Source organism: Corythoichthys intestinalis, chromosome 22 (assembly GCF_030265065.1).
Source record: "Corythoichthys intestinalis isolate RoL2023-P3 chromosome 22, ASM3026506v1, whole genome shotgun sequence".
In the NCBI taxonomy this organism is placed as follows: Eukaryota; Metazoa; Chordata; class Actinopteri; order Syngnathiformes; family Syngnathidae; genus Corythoichthys; species Corythoichthys intestinalis.
Window position 1 is genome coordinate 35,159,958 of NC_080416.1, and position 17,980 is coordinate 35,177,937.

At 39.4% G+C, this 17,980-nt stretch overlaps 1 protein-coding gene across 6 annotated transcripts in view; it reads left to right on the forward strand.

The window, feature by feature from the left end:
- depdc5 (DEP domain containing 5, GATOR1 subcomplex subunit) overlaps positions 1-17,980 on the forward strand; it is a 272,311-nt gene that overhangs the window by 28,165 nt on the left and 226,166 nt on the right. For all 6 annotated transcript variants that reach the window (XR_009061928.1, XM_057828504.1, XM_057828503.1 and 3 more), the window contains 3 exons: positions 1,340-1,409; positions 10,197-10,275; positions 10,370-10,431. Coding sequence is in view for 5 of the 6 variants with exons in the window: in XM_057828504.1 (XP_057684487.1) it covers positions 1,340-1,409; positions 10,197-10,275; positions 10,370-10,431 (211 nt within the window). In the remaining variant the exon portion in view is untranslated. The remainder of the gene's footprint in view (positions 1-1,339; positions 1,410-10,196; positions 10,276-10,369; positions 10,432-17,980) is intronic.

A 17,980-nucleotide genomic window follows, 5' to 3' on the forward strand; every position in this document is an offset into this window, starting at 1 on the left:
ACTTGATTCAGGTGTGTTGGAGGAGGGAGACATGGAAAACAAGCTGGATAGAGGCTCTCAAGGACCGGACTTGGGCACCCCTGATGTAAACAAAAAAGAGGCGTGACAGCTAGCTGACATGCTAACCCGAACTGAGTGATGATTCAAAGTCTTCAAAGCGGAAAATCACACATAACTAGCCCGGATCATTTCACATGACGACTGGGTTGTCGATTGTCTTCTCCGATCGGCAACCTGCCCGGCGGCAAAAAAGTTGGAGCTCGTCGTTCCCCTGCTGAGGGCAGAGGGCTCGTTTGCGGGGAAGCAGCTGGACAATGACCGCCGGACAAACCGTCCGATGTCGGAGAGCGTGGAGCTGCCAAATGGTTAACACTAATATGGCAAAAATAATGCTTTACGACACGGCAAAGTCGTAAACAGCAAGAGCCTCAGGAGGGCGGCTGCAGTTGTTATGCAGCTAACATGACAATATGTGTATGAGGAGAGCTTTTTACATGCCCATCCATGATCAAACGTAATTAGTCCTTTATTTAAAGAAAGTTTGTAGTGTTTACTTTGTAATCGCTTTATTCGCGGGTATTTTTAACACAAAGTTGCAATTTCTGATCGGTTGGAAAATTTGACAGAACACCGGGCACATGAAGAGGGTAATAAGCCGAGTATAGTGCTCTCCCAACGGGGGGATGTGCGATAAGCCGCCGGTCGTCGGCCGAGGGGACGAGGATCATGTCAGCCACAAAATGCAAGCCACCTACATATTAAAATGATCCCAGTATTTGACATAATACAAAACATGATGTTTACTCCCTTCCTCGTAAGTCCCATGGTCCCACAGTAGTAGGGTTTGTTTTGGCCAATATCCACCTGTGAACGGGAACATTTTGAAACCCCAAAAAGGCTCATACGCCTCTCCCTCGTATAGCAAGATTTTTCTGCAGCCGTTTGGCTGACGTGATGCGAAAAATAAACAAATTAATCCGCAAAATCAGCTGAATCCTTAGTCCTTCTCACACAACAGTACGGCTGTATAGTGGACTCCTTCCTCCGTACACGTCACAGCGCCAATGCATGACTGAAGCCGGAAGTCTGTCATTTTCGTAGCGCGGGATTCAAAAGGTTGAATAAATATATCGATCGCTTCTTCACACATCCAAGTGGTCCATTTCATTCAGGAGCTTAAAATACGGGGTGTATTATGAAATAAACATGCTTTTTCGTGTGACAAGCACTATAATACTACTTTTCACATGACACATTTTTACACTGACCTAGGCTCTGTGTTTTTTTTCTTTACTTTTGGAAAGTGTGCAGTGCTAACAATTTTGTCCATATGTGCTAGATCCCAAGTTGGCGAACTGTGGGTAAAGGGAGAGAAAGTGACCTGTGGATACATCAGTGAAGATACCAGGGTAAGGCAATTCACGCATTAAAATGAAAAGATTTTTTGGGGGTTTTTTTTGTATGCACATCAACACAAATGGTTTCTGGCATATTTACTAAGCACTGTTGCGTGCCAATGGCTGAATGGTTACTCCTGAGGACAAATATTCTTTAAGCACACAGTTGACACTGTGTCATGGAATTTTTTAGTCGATGTCTACAAGGCCTTGCAAAAATGATGGAATTACCAGTCTCTGAGGATGTTCTTTAACCCATCACTGGTGCTCTGGCTCCTGCTTTTAAGACGCAGGTAAAAAATCTTGGAGTAGTACAGTGATACCGCTACTTATGAACGTCGTTGTTTTCAGGTTACAACACCTTTAAACGGGAAAATATTGCTTCTTGTTAAGAAGGAAATTTCAGGTTACAAGCGGTAAAAATACAATACTGTAAAAGATAAGTATTTACTTTCTGCTTTGAAATGTCGGGCCCAGTTTTGTTTTCGTCAACAATGACGACAACGAAAATATTTTATCAACGAACTTTTTTTTTCATGATGATGACATTACAACAACGAGCTAAAGCTAAAAATGTGCCCTTGGAGACAAAAACATAACAAGATAATTGCCAGTTGTCGTTTGACGAGATGAGAAGGAGATGAAAATTCGCCATAGTTTCCGTCATAAATTCACGATGTCTGATATTTCTTATCGATATGTCGTTAGCACGCGTTTTAGCAGTGTTTTGTCGTGTCACTCATGTGATGTGGCTGCGCCTCCCCCTGCCCCACCTGCCCCACACACAGGCTTACTCACCGACCGGTGAGTAAAGGCTGGCTTATGCTTCTGCGGCGGGCCTACGCCGTCAAGGCAGACCCAATTTATGACCCTTCGCCGTAGCCTGACGTGCACCTCCACAAAATCCTGACTACGCGTCACGTCAGCGCGTGGTGATGTGACGCAAACGAACGGCGATTGGTCCGCTCATACCATTGTGTCCGGTTCAGCGCGAAATCACCGCCATTTACATGCATTCTTGCGCCACACTCAAAAATGGATGAAGCCGACGAGAGGATTGCCACATGGCAAGCAATTCGTGGCAGAAAATTGCTAAAAATACGGGGCTGGAGGTCAGGGGATGCATAAAAAAATGGAAGAAACACAGAGACAAGTATGTATGTGTTCGGAAGCGAATGGCCACAAGAAGCGGTGACCCAGCTGATCAAAAACTGCCATCTTTTTATCACTTTGTCGTATTTTTGGTCGGTGCACTTTATTATTTGTTTTATACATACTGTATGTTTGTTGTCAGTCTGGGACATATTTACATTTTACACTTCTAGTATATCAACATATTGGGACCAAAAGACGTTTTACTTGGTCGATTGACTTCAAGTAAAAACGAGAGTAAACCTCAATCTCCGCACGTTCAAACAAGACCAACCAGCAGCACATGGGTGACGTAATCACAACGGGAGATTCCTTCAAAAATGATATGCGCTGAGGACAGGTGCGCGTTTTCTGCGACTTTTAAGGGTTAACCAGTAGGTCGCCACTGTTGTTGACGTCGCAGGTCGGTCAGTGACGTCACTGAGCTACGCTGCTGGGCTTCCAGAGTATGACTCTGGCGACATAAACATGTCATCTGTTCAGCCCTTTCAGTTTGAACCCGAGACGAACATCACAAAACGAGCAGCAAAAGCAATATGAACAGGAATGATGGGATGGGACGAGACGAGAGTAGGACAAAATTGGTGCTCTGCCAAAATGTGCTACACCGGCGAAACATCTACAAGAGCCGAATTTGACACCCAAAGTTCTACCGTGCGCTTTCAGCTTTTTTTGTTTCGATGCATACAGGCAGAACGTCAGCTTTTTTTGTTTCGATGCATACAGGCAGAACGTACTAAAAATGCCTTAAGAAAATACTTAATGTTGAAATTAGGGTTGTTCCGATCATGTTTTTTTGCTCCTGATCCGATCCCGATCGTTTTAGTTTGAGTATCTGCCGATCCCGATTTTTCCCGATCCGATTGCTTTTTTTTGCTCCCGATTCAATTCCAATCATTCCCGATAATTTTTCCCGATCATATACATTTTGGCAATGCATTAAGAAAAAAATTATTAAAACTCGGACGAATATATACATTCAACATACAGTACATAAGTACTGTATTTGTTTATTATGACGATAAATCCTCAAGATGGCATTTATATTATTAACATTCTGTGAGAGGGATCCACGGATAGAAAGACTTGTGACTTTGTATATTGTGACTAAATATTGCCATCTAGTGTATTTGTTGAGCTTTCTGTAAATGATACTTCAGCCATTCAACCCAAATGCATGATGGGAAGTGGAACCATTACTGTGCGTAGTGCTACCAATTGGTATATCTTCTCTGCATTGGGAAATAACATTAGGTGTTAAGAAAAAGATCATTTGCTACCTTGCTTCGCCACATTGCTTCCCATGATATTTCTAATCATAGGAAGAGGGATTGTAAGGCTTTAGCCTATTAAAAAAAGGCTCCAAGGGCTGCCAAAATTTGCTCATTTTATGCTGCCTTTTATCTCTCTAAATGGGTAAAACGGCGCCATTACAGATTGAGCGCGACAATGCGTGAGTGGGTCGTGCAACGCATGCATTAATTGCGTTAAATATTTAACGTGATACATTTTTGAAAAATTAATTACCGCCGTCATCGGGATAAATTTGATAACCCTACCTTAAGCCTAAAGACTAAATGAGTGTAACATATTATGCCTGTAACGTTAAATACAATTAGAAAACGATTTAATTAAAAAATATATATATATATTAAAAAAAGGCATGGCCGATATTTTTTTGCCGAGTCCGATACTTTGAAAATGATGTGATCGGACATGCTTCCACAAGAAAACACAATCCTCAAAGGTATGATAGGAAAAGACATTCAAAAGTATTTTGAGGTAATGAAAGAGTAATAAAAGACTTAATAAAAACACAAATAGTAAGTAGTGACGGGATATGTCGTTCACTTGAGGAAACAAATCCATTCCAGTTCGTTCAGTAAAAAGACTCATTCAAACAAATCGTTCACCCAATCATTCGCCCACCTCATCCCCCCAACCCCACCCACCTAAATGAATCGTTCAGGAAGTGTTGTGCCGAACGAATCTTCAAAGACCGCTTAGCAATATAACTGAACGGGAAGTGACATTGCTTGGTCCCTCCCCCTCTTGTACACAGGCTCCTTATTGGCTGGTCGTCGTAGATTCAGAAGTGAGTGACATACTATATCATTCTGTTTTTGCAGCCTCGTCTCTACCCCGCCGTTGAGGGAGAACTTCCGCGTCGTCTGTCGTATTTCTATGGGATCAAAGTCATGGCTCGTGGTTGCATTTTGATTTAGGACACTGTTAAAAAATTATTTTTTGTGGATTTGGGCTCGGGGGCACACAGACTTTCTCTAGCATGATCTTGATCACATATTGCCGCTACCAGCCTACGTGACACGCTTGCTGTCACGCAAATAAAAAGAGAAATCGAAAGTTTAATTTCTAAATATGGAACGACCAACACATTATATTTACCTCACGCTCTGTTGTGTTTTTGTTTTTATGCTCCTCACTATTATTTTTGGTAACTATCGTTAAAACTAAAGCGTAAATAACTGGTTGTCAAATGTATTGCTCTGAAATGAAAACAATACTCCATTTTGATACAAAACAGTTTAATTGCAAATCATTATTAAGATGATTGTATTGAAATATCATTTTTGCACTGGTATTAATAAATAAATAATCTAGTCAGTTCCCCCGTCGTCCCCTCATCTCAGGTCGTCAAATGCTGACGAGAAATAATTGTTTTAATAATTGCAACACGTCTACTCAGCGAGCTGCGAGACTCAACAACATCATCCGCTACAGTTTTCTCTTTACAATGTCGCCTTTCCACTCTCATTAGTCTGTTAAGAAAAATTGAGACATATTGCAACATCTTTCGTGCCCGCGTGCGTTGTTTTTGGGCGCTTGAGTAGCATATGATGGACGGATGGACATTAATTTGTCAAACCAACCAACACCCGACACGCTCTGACACAAAAAAATAAAACACTCGGAAAAAATTGACAATGGAATTTTTTAACCCATACATACATCTCAAAATAACACACTTTAGAGTTATAATTGCAATACTGTGAAACTGCGGTATTTTTGCTTAGGTCATCATTAGGGATGTATCAATTCCATGGAAACGTTTGGCAGATTATTTAACGATTCTCTTATAGATTCCTAACAGAACAATCAATGCCACGGAACTGACACATGTTACACACCGACAAGCAAGCAAGTATCACAACATTAATGCTCTCAGTCTACTCACCTACCGATGGTACCAAGAGGTGTCGCCACTGAGTTACTAAGCAGTGGTATTCACAGGCCAAGTCATTATTCATGAGACTACTTAAAGAAATGATGATTTTTCCCAAAAAGTTTTAATTGGTTCATCGTATTCCTTGTCGAATACTCTATAAGAAAAATATAACATATATACATCTAAAATAATCCTAAACGATTTTATTAGCAATTTTAATACTCCTGTTAGAAAGATTTCATTGGTATGCTGATTCGTTCCCATAGCAACCAGTCCATTTCCAGTTATTGTCCTACGTCATGCGCGCTGTGTATTCTGTGACCGAGAATAGGCGTAAGGTGTGCATTTCGAGCAGAGAACGGCCACCTTTTAGAGGAAGTATTAATTTTTGTGCGTCCATGAACGATAGTAAGTACTTCCTCTTCATGCCATAAAGTTCTTATGATAAATTAGAGCCGTTATCAGCGCGACCGTTTCGTGTTGTTGACCGAACGTGCACGCAGCGTGCTTCCAGCTTGTGCGCAACCCCCCCTTTGTGTTCATTAAACTGCGAGTCATGTATGTGTGTTATTAATTGCTTTACAGTCAATTTGCATTGTTTATTACATCAGCACTAATTTTCTTTCCTTTCAGAACCACACACACTAGTATATCCACACATTCCAGTCTTTCACTCACATACAAATACATCAACATCTTTCCACGCATGCTCCCACCTGCTCATTGAGTGATTCTCATATCAAGTACCATTGCCTGTATATAGTTCTGCATGTTGCCAAGTTGTATTAAAAGTGCTAAAGACCAACTCCACTCTCCGCTCCTTGTCATCTAACCGACACCCCGAGGCGAATGAACCATAAAACATATTGAACCCAGAACCTCATACAATTCATTAGTCCAAATTAGAATAGATAAGAGAATCGATAAAGAATCGACTCGTTAAGCAATATCGATAATGGTATCGGAATCGTAAAAATCTTATCAATTCCCATACTTAGTTATCATACAGTCAAAAGCTCATACCAGCACATGCCTAGTCACAAACAGTGTTGTTAATCACAGCTTTAGAGTACAGTGTTTCTAATGGCATTACCTTTCTCAGTACGGAGCAATCTAATTAATTACTTTTCCCATCTTTACAAAGCCATTACCGTTACTGAGGACGTGAAGCGGCGCGTTACTACTTGGCTTGATGCCGTTGCAAACGCGATAATGATTGGCTAGGTGGCTCGGAGCGTTAGCATAGCATTCGTGTTCTCGTTACCGTTAGCATTTATCGTGGCGAGCGTCATCTTAAACTCTCGGGCAACTTTAAAAAAAAAAAAAAAAATTTTTTTTTACATGCTGTTCGTGGCGTCAGGTGGGTACAATTAATTGAAAATAATGTGATATTTTCCTGCTGAGTGTGCATTATCATCATCAAGATGCCGTTGTCCTTGTCGACGCGACAATACAGTAATAATTTGATGATATTTTGACACCCCCTGCTGGCACTCTGTGTAATTTGTTCCAGCACATTGTGCTGACGTAATCATATGTGGACGCGAGCTCAATTGTGAATAGAGAGCGCTAAATGGACGAGCTAACATCTGCAGCCAATGTTCAATAGCAGTTCTTGCCATCTCACCACGTTGTTTGTGCTTGATACATTACAAGCATCTCTTGTAAGTTAGTATATTCCTCCTTTGTTTTATTTTCATGTGCATTGTGTAGTAGGTGTGTATATTTTGTTTTGTTTGTATTTGTGATGAAATGTGGGCTCATTATTTCATTTCTTACAAACTGAACTACCAGCTGCTATTCAGATTGTCACTTGGTGTATGCTTTGCTTTAATTGGACTTCATTTTATATTATTGACGCAATAGTTTGTTGTTTTTAGTTTTGCAGAAAAGTATCAGTGCTATTGTCAAGCAAAAGTGTCTGACTTCTCTTTAGACCCTGATTTGCTTGCTATCTGTCAATTTCTCAAATTGAGGTCAGAGTAAGTGCCTAGTTGGCACTTTCCACTTGCACTTGATCCAAAAAACTGATGTTTGCAATATTTTGATTTAAACAATAAATACAGCGGTCCAATGTAGGCACTTTTTTCCATTATTTCAGTTGTTCTTATTTTTCACAGAATGTCCACGATTGCATTCATTGATATCGGGTTTTTTGAGTTGGACAATATCGGTTATCAGCGAAAAACTCTGAGTTTGATTTTTGTATTAGGTTCCATACTAGTGGCGTATTAAGTGTTCTTTTGTTTTTTTAAGGTTTCATTTTTTTCCTCAGAATTGAGTGTTTTTTTCCCCCTTTTAGCTCGGTTTAAAAAAATAACCCACTATAACTTGTTTTTGTCTTGATTTCTTTTAGTGTTTCAGTTGCCATTCAAATTGAGAAGTAATTGGTTTTGTGTCGTGTCTGTGATCTGCTTTTTTGTTTTTCTACTAAATTAAACAACCATATGAACATCCTCCGAGAGTGGTGATTTCATCCATTTTTTCCAGGGTTTGTAAAAATCTTAACAAAATAACAATTTGGTGTCTATATACTAATACTACAAGTAGTTACATGACGATGTGCTGCCCACTAGTCATGGACTGCCTTTGAGCTGTCTCGGATGGAAGTGAAATTTCTAGTCGCGCAAGCGGTCATTGCTGTATTTCATATAATCATGAGGTATTTTTGGAGAAATGGTGGCAAAACAGTATAAAAATCTTCTAGTCACATTTGTTTGCAGTTAGCTCATAATGGTGTGTTTATACAAATATTAAGTATGTGACTACGCCGCCAGAAATGCTTAGCACACTCTACTACACAGACCTGCAATTTCTAATCGCGTCGCTCGCATCAACAGTCAACGTTGTACCTCGCGTCAAGTCTTTCATTTTTTTTCCTCAGAAATAATCATTAGGAATGTTTTCCATCATTCGTCATCATGGCTATGATTGTGGCGTTGTATTTATTTTTACACAGCACTTCCCTCCCCGTACGATTCCTTCACGTTGTTTGGTTAATCATTGCCAGTGGGATCCTGGCAAACCTAATAATAGGGGAGTCACTTAGGCAGAGTAGTTAATTCACGAAACATTTAGAGAATTTTTTTTCGCTTCATGTTACGAAAAATGAAGATAATACCTACTGTAATCGAGAGTTCCAGCTTGCGGCAATGCAATAATGTAACCACGTTCGACTATAAATGTACTGCAATGTATTTGCAAGCAGTGCTTTATTAGGGCAACAGCGAGTTGAAATGGCACGCCATGGCTGCCGAACGTAGCTCGCCTTTTAGCATTCCGTGTTTGCTATGAGCACGAGTAATTATTTAATAACGTCTGTAGAATGAGCTGGACCCTAATAAACTAGTAGGCAAGTGCCGGTAAGATATTCTGATTTTATGATAACCTTAAACCAAAATATCACAGTTTCACGGTATCATGCAATTACAGCTGTAAAATGTGTTACTCTGAGATATCTGGGTTTAAAAAAAAAAAAAAAAAAGCCATAGAAAAAGATTTTTATTTTTATAACCATATTAGCAAATTGGAACATAAGTATAATGTTAAGTTAAAATTGTTAAAAATAACATAAAATATTTAAATAAAATTAAAATAAATGCAGTCCTTTCGGTGAGCCTAAAACCACAGCCACAGTTCAACATTATTACCATCAGAACAAAAATAATTGAATTATTTTCCATAAAAAGCATGTGTGTATGAGTCGTATCATGTTTACGTTATACACACATTCTCTTTTTAAACACAGTTGCCAGAGAGAAAAAAAACTCATGTTTTACCACCGCTAGACACACTAAACACGCTGGAGTTTCATAGCGGGAAAATTTTTACTAACCTTTAATTTTGTATAAATGCGAAATCATATTAGTATTGCCTCCTCGGCAGCCACCCTCCGCAAACATTTTTTACATGTCGGTTGGCCCTCCTCCTCAAAGCTGCGGCAGTCTGTAGCCGAAGTATTCTCATACCAGATACTTTGCTTTCTTCAATGGGGGGAGTCCAGGAGTTTCACCTCCTCCAGCCATCGTGTAGCACAGCTGACTCACTGACACTGAGCAACAACCTGTGGGGGAGGGTTGAGCCTTGCAGCTGCAAGCGAGGGATTTCTGCATTTTGGGACATAAAAAATTGCTAATACCTTAGGGACAGTAGGACAGAATTTTTTTGCGGTTTTGAAACCGTGACGTTTTCATACCACGGTATATCTTGAAACCAGTAATCGGCACATGTCTACAAACTAGTTACACTTAAGTGCCACTATGGGGTGACACAGAGGACAAGAGGACATGACAGTTAATTTAATTTGTTGTTTTTGTACAGCTTTCGTACAAATTAGATAATTTACATGTAAAATACGATTCATTATCCGAAAAACTCATGATACGAAAGCCACTGCGGAGCAAATTAATTTCGTATCCTGTGGTTACACTGTAAATAAACCTTGTGTCCTTCTGATATAGGTTGTGTTCCGATCCACATCTGCAATGGTTTACATCTTCATCCAAATGAGCTGTGAGATGTGGGACTTTGACATATATGGTTAGTTGCTTACCACATTTTGTACCATACTCTGAACATGGTATTCCAGGTTTTTTTTTTATTTTGTCGTCTCATCTCAGTGTTTCACTTCCAGGTGATTTGTACTTTGAAAAGGCTGTGAATGGTTTCCTTTCTGACCTTTTCGGCAAGTGGAAGGTTTGTGAGTTCTTTTGTTTTTTGATTTTTTCATCCTTAATATGTTGTGCGTGTGTGTATGTACCGTATGTGTGTATAATATAGTGCTGTCAAGGGATTAAAATTTAAATCGATTTTTCACATGCAGAAATAATTATATATATATGTATATATATAGTTACCAGTGTGTATAAATATATATAGTGTTACACTACTTGTGCCGGGTTGTTTAGGCCAAGGTTTGTTAAATCGACACCTCGAAATGTGGGCTCCCCCATGATTTGTTTATTTATGTACCGTATTTTCTAGAGCTGCAGCGATCGATTATTTGAGTAGAGATCTTTTTGTCATATCTGTTTTTTGGTGTGTCCGTTCAGACCGCCTTTGTCCATTGAACCTATTCAAGTATTGAGCATGCACACTAATTCGCAGTCCGACACACTCTGAGCAAACTGACCAGCATCAAAACAAATAACTACACACTGTGCCTGCATGGCGCACACACAAGAGCCTTATGTGTGTGCGTTAGTTTGCAGCGACTCGGCCATGTAAGCAATACTGAAATATTGCTCATTTGGCACGCAGTAAGAAACCGAGCATTATCAGGCTTATCCTTTTCTTCATTGTATTTTTTTATGACTGTGGTCAAGCATGCCTCCTGCGTAGTAAAAGTCGTGTTCAAGCTAGCCGCTAACGCTTAATAAGCAACTCCATCGCTAACGTAGCGCCTGGTCTCCCTTGCTCTCTACTGACGTAATTGCTGCATGAATTCCGATTTGGGAGACTTGATCGTTCAGACAGCCACTACATTCTGGAAAAATGTACTGAGTGATAAAAACACGAAAAAATCGGATTTGTGCATTAAGACCTGCGGTATCATCCGAGCCTAAGGCTACGTTCATACTGCAGGTCTTAATGCACGAATGTGTTTCCGACTCAAGTGAGTCATTAACCTGACGGTCTGAACGGGACAAGTCGCATAGAAATGGACCGTTTCAAATCCGATCTGGGCCACTTTCGTTTGGGCTTTAAATCCAATCTGGGCCACATTTTTCCAGAACGTTGCGGCAGTCTAAACTGGCAAGTCTCCCAAATCAGAATTCATGCTGCAATAACGTCATCAAAGAGCGAGAGAGACAGCGCGCTATGGTAGCGGTGCAGCTGTTCGTGAGCGCCTAGCTTGCCTTGAACACGGCTTATGGGAAGGGGTCGGACTTGGCAACAGTCATAAAAAAATTAAAAATGGGTAGAGGATAAGCTTGCGAATGATCAGTTTTCTCTCTGCTCTATATGAGCAATATTTCAAGATTGCTTACACGGCCGAGAGTCGGGGCAAACTGCCCGTATGTGTGTGTGACATGCACGGCCAGTACGTGCATGCTATCGATCCACAGAAACTTTGAATATAGGCCTAAACAGGGATTGTTTATGTCTGTTATTTGTGTCCTCTTTTTGGAAATCAAAATATGATCTGACTGAATATGAATGACTGATGACAGCCAGCATGTGTAGTCATTTGTTTTGATGCTTCTGCGCATGCGGGTCTTCTTGCTCAGTGTCTGTCAGACTGCGAATTAGTGCGCATGCGTCATACTTGAACGGTCTCAATTAGGGATGTCCCGATCCAGGTTTTGCATTTCCGATCTGATACCGATATTGTTTTGCACTTCCGATCCGATACCGATACTGGCCGATACCGATACCGGCCTATCTGAGCATGTGTTAAAGTTTAAAGTTATTTAGTACTCTTGATAACAACTAGCCAGGTGAATTAGGTGAGTTTGAATAACACAGAACGGTTGGTAACAAGACACTGACCTGTTTATTCAGTGACTAACACAAAACATTATAAATAACAAACAGAAATGACATAGTCAGTAAAACGTGCAAATAATATTGTAAACTGTCTTTAAAAAGCAAAACACACAAACAACCTCAGTGGAAAATCCCACAAACCCCCCAAGCTATTACATGTTTTTAATATTTCGTGCATTAGTTACAATAATTGTATAAAAAGCCTCTCAGGTTTAAATAAACAACTATTTCAGTATCAAGTTAACATTTTAAAACAGTAAATAAAATACTCAAGTCCCCATTCTGTATCAGCAGCTTTAAACTACATTCAATTCATTTAATTTTGTGAATCAACTTTTAAAGTTGTTAAAATTGCTCCCGTTATTCCATAATTTCCCTTCTGTCTACTTTCGACATGTGAAAGTTTTAAAACTGTTTTGAAGATAGATTCAAGTCAAGATTTTGCCGATTTAGGAGTATTTTAGATAAAAAGGTTCGTTTGGAAGGTTCACAACAGCCTACTAGGGAAGTCTCCTGCTTTAAGATGGCGGCTGTTTACTAACGCATCCAGTTGTCCATACTTCAGTGTTGCTAACGCCGTCGAGTCTGTCATTTGGCATCTAGTTCTATATACATATGATATCTATTATCTACAGTAAAACGATGTTGACGTAGTTTGTAGCGGCTGTCAGCAGCAGTCAGGTATTCTTGTGTTTTTTATCCAGCGGCATGAGTTGAGCTAAAGCCGTGAGTCGAGCATTGGCATTACCCGGGTCTATGACAAGCATGCTCTCATCATACTCTCGGGACGCAATGAGAAACGGACCGCATTGCATCCCGAAGACAGCGCTGTGTATTAGTTCCGCTCTACTTGACATATTTCAATAATCGGAATATAGATGTTTGTGAATCATTCTCGAATCTTCCATGGCCGAATTGCTCAAGGATGTAATGATGGCTGGGCATGTTGTACCGTGGTTCTAAGTGTTGGATGGTGCGTCTTTACTCATGGAGATAATGGCTCGTCATCCAGAATGAATTCTTCGGCGATGACTCTTGTTATTCCCTGGGCTTTGGGACTGTCGAGTGCCAGTTTGTCACGCATAGCAAAAGTTTCTGCCAGTGTTAGTTGCGTAGGACCTTTCTTTTTGTCTTCGGTTTTCTTAACATACTCCTCATATTGTTTGTGGTGGTATTTCGCTAAATGCTTGATTAGGTTGGTTGTATTAAAACTTCTTACAGCTTTACCACCACGCTTGACTTTATTGTGGCATATGTTGTTGCACTATGCCTCTTCGTCTTTGTCGTCCTTTAAGGTGAAATGATCCCACACAGCTGACATTTTTACCGACATTTTTACCGATAAAGTCTCTCGGTAAATTGGGAGACGGTAATGTAGTGTGTTGAAGGTGTGCCGTAAAATGCGGACCGGATTTTAGGGAAACCGGAGAAAAAACTGGAATGAATAATAGGTGCACTGGAAAACCTGGACCGGACTTTCAAAAACTGGATCGGAAGTCTGGATCGGAATTTTTCCCGTGTTGGCCGATCCGATACCGATGCGCATTTTTTTGCCCATATCGGCGTCCGATCCGATCCAAACATCGGATCGGGACATCTCTAGTCTCAATGGACAAAGGCAATCTGAACGGGCACGCCAAAAAAACAGATATGACAAAAAATCGGATTTGTGCATTAAGACCTGCGATATGAACGCAGACGTTTCGCCTGACTTTTGCCCGAGCAGGTTAATCGCTGTATTTTAATCAAAAAATGCGATTAGGGATGTCCCGATCTGATCACTTGATGGGAAATCACAATTTTTCAGAAGATCAGAATTGGGTGAAAAGATTCGGGTTTTTATCTTAGAAAATGTATTTATGTTTTTCTTCTTCATGCTCATTCAGCCTCTCACTCTCTCGTGCTACTTTTCTTGGTAAGCAGGCAGCTGGCTACTTAAAGTTAACAAGATTGACAGGTTTGTAGCTTTGATCTGGCGAGTGAAGGCTCTGTAGCTCTACGATCAAAGCCTCAAATGTGTTACCGTAATTTCCCGAATATAACACACACTTTTTTCCCCCAAAATCAACTTGTAAAATCATGGTGCGCATTATAAACGGGTACATGGATGGAGACAGAAATATATATATATATATATATATATATATTACATATATATAAACCAATTTTTTTTTCATTGACACGGCCACGTTGTGTTGAAGAAACGTATGCGGCGACCCGTTGCCGACCATTACGGTACGTGATGTCACCATTTTGTTTCGGCAATACTTCACTCTAATCGGCCGAATGATTTCGTCTGTGTTAAATTCTGCTTTTTTCACTCTTCATAAAGCACAGAATTTAGTTTCTTGAACTCATTTGAGTCAACGTTTATTGCAGCTCCGCAACTCGGACCATAACAAACGTAAGCACACAGACTTCCTGTGTCTGTCAACTATATCTGTCCCTCGGGAAACTCAAACCCAAATAACAATAGTTCCTATTGTTACTGTCGTGTTGACAACGATGAGCTCTCACAGATTTCCGACTTACGTTCTCACCTTCATTTTACCGTATCAATCCGTGGAAGAAACATTTATTTGTCAGGATGAAACGAGCAAGTTATACAGCAGCCTTTAAAAGAAAAGTCACATCTGTTTTGTTTTCTCCTAGATTCTGGTAAGTTGGAGAAGTTGTCAAATCCTATTATTACCGTTAGGCCTGAACGATATTGGAAAAAACTATTGCTGCGATTTTTTGGGGGGTTGCAATATATTGCGATATTATATTGCGATATTAAAAGAAAAAAAAATATATATATATATATTAGGGCTGTCAAACAATTAAAATTTTTAATCAAGTTAATTACAGCTTAAAAATTAATTAATCGTAATTAATCGCAATTAATCGCAATTCAAACCATCTCTAAAATATGCCATATTTTTATGTAAATTATTGTTGGAATGGAAAGATAAGACACACGACGGATATATACATACAACATACTGTACATCAGTACTGTATTTGTTTATTGTAACAATAAATCCACAAATGGCATTATTAACATTCTTTCTGTTAAAGTGATCCACGGATAGAAAGACTTGTAGTTCTTAAACGATAAATGTTATAGTTACAAGTTATAGTAATTTTACATTAAAACCCCTCTTCATGTTTTCGTTTTAATAAAATTTGTAAAATTTTCAATCAAAAGTAGAGTTAATATAATAATAAGAAGAATGTGAAAACTTTTACGTGTATTTTGCATAGCTAAATTGATATGGAATGCCAGTTTATTTAGCATTGTTGTTTAACTGTGTGTCAGAATAGGGCCTCATTACTATAGACTGAAGTGCTTTTCTTTTTGAGAATTTTTTTTTTTTTTTTTTTGAGAGATAGGAATATTATTTGTGTTGTGCTTTCACTAAACAATACTTATGTTTGTTGTGAAGGAGAAGCTTATGCCAATAAATGGCGCGCCTGTGTCCACTCGCCTTTACTGTATAACATATACAGTGGGGAGGACAAGTATTTGATACACTGCCAAAACCCATTGGCAGTGTATCAAATACTTGTTCTCACCACTGTATCTGAACATATCTTACCCATAATAAAACAAGAGACACATAATTGCCACTAAAAGAAAGAAAACTTACCGAAATATGTGTCGAGCACAAATAGCAATTTGCATTGCATTGTGAATACAGCATAAACGTCTCACAACTACTAATTCTCCCACGTTTAGAAGACATAACATGAGTGTGGAACGGCGCTGCCCCCAAGCGGCCGGTGGCATTCTCTTCACTCTTAATGTCCATAAACGGCCTCATTGTAATGTTTGAGGCAATATGCCAGCGGGTGCGTTAATTGCGTCAAATATTTTAACGTGATTAATTTAAAAAATTAATTAACGCCCGTTAACGCGATAATTTTGACAGCCCTAATATATATATATATATATATATATATATATATATATATTTTTTTTTGCATTGAAAAAAGATCCATATTATACATATATTGGACATGTTTTTTTCAAAATGTTCCCCCTAAAATATGCTTTACAAAATGTATATGGCTAACTTTAAAAAATGATTCACTCGCATATTTTCAATTTTTAAACAAATTATGTCACAATGAAAAATACGGCGTCTGTAAAAAAGTCACGGATATCTACCTCATAACTTTCGCTAAATTGTATTTTTTTGTTACTGTCGCATTTTCCCTGCTATGATAGATGATAAATAACTTGCCCGAAAAAAGAAGAATTGGGGAAAAAAACGTTTAAAAGGGTAAATATATGAAAAAGAAAATCTCGACCACTCCTTGATGTCTGCGATTTCTGCTATAGTACCATGTTTCACCCATAAAATAAAATGAAATAATCCAGCTGCGGCCAGTCACAGCTGTGTCTTGACACTCAGTGATACATGCGACATGGAGCTTTTGGATCGAAACAAGATAAGTACGCGATAATATCTCGTTAAAGTCATGGTGTCTGTAATTCTGCTCTCGCATGCTCTCACCTCCAGCTAGGGTTTTGCTGTTTAAAAAACATTTCTTTTTTTTTAAAAAAATGCCCTCCTGTTAAAAATTTTTCTTCCCCCAGAAGGTTGAGATTTTAAGCTTTCCAATCATGTACCACACGTGCAGATCATCGAATCATTTTTAAACAAGAATAATGTACTGTAGTAGAAAAATGCTTTGCTTTATTTAATGCTTCTGTTTATCTACCTTGGCTGCAGAATCACTTCTAGTGTTTATTTCCAGGACACAACACAACAGGTGTACAAAGCATACCCATTCGTCAGAACACCGGCTGTCCCCAACGTTTCCACGCACACACATTCATTCCAGCGCACGCTTCCTTCATGCAACACGTGCTTAACAAGTTAAACGACGACTGAAAGATGCGGTGTGATTGAAGTCCGCCTCTGTGGCAAGATCAAACACAACCATCGTTAACTTTAATAAGCAAGTGTGCAGAGGAACAAAGACCTAGGAGAGGGAGGGAGGGAGAGGGACAGGGAGGTTGTGTGAGTGTCACTAAAGCGATCAACTCAGGACAGAGAAAGCATGGAGCAACATACATTTGTGGATTAAAAAAAATAAAACTATTGCAAGTACTTGCGATGGGACTATTGCACACGTGCACATCGCGATGGCGATGTTTAAACGATATATCGTTCAGGCCTAATTACCGTACATATTGTCAATTTATGGTAATGTTTTGAACTACCAATGTGCTATGCTTGTGCTGTGTTTCAACAGTCAGTAAAATGACATTTCTGTATCTGTACACGAGCTCTGTTTTCTTGCATTCTTCTATTTATTGGTGCTAAAATTAGGGTGCGCGTTATAAATGGGTACAATAATTTTCCCTTGATTTTACAAGTAAATTTGGGGTGCGCATTATATACGGGTGCGCCTTATATTCGGGAAATTACGGTAATCATCGTTTAGTCAATCTTCGTTGTTCAGAGCAGGGGTCCCCAACCTTTTTTGCACCACGGACTGGTGTTATTTGGGTCTTTTGGGTCTCTAATGTTTTGAACTACCAATGTGCTATGCTTGTGCTGTGTTTCACCAGTCAGTAAAATGACCAGGGGTGCACATATTTTTTTTGCCCAGGTTCTCAGAGGAGGACCCGGAGATGTGACTTGGTCCTCATTGAGCTTGAGAGCCGACCCGCCTGATGCGATAAAATTATGACAAGCTTTAGTTAGAGCCAAATACCTTTTATTAATTATATTAACAATTAATGCCTGATTAACATCAA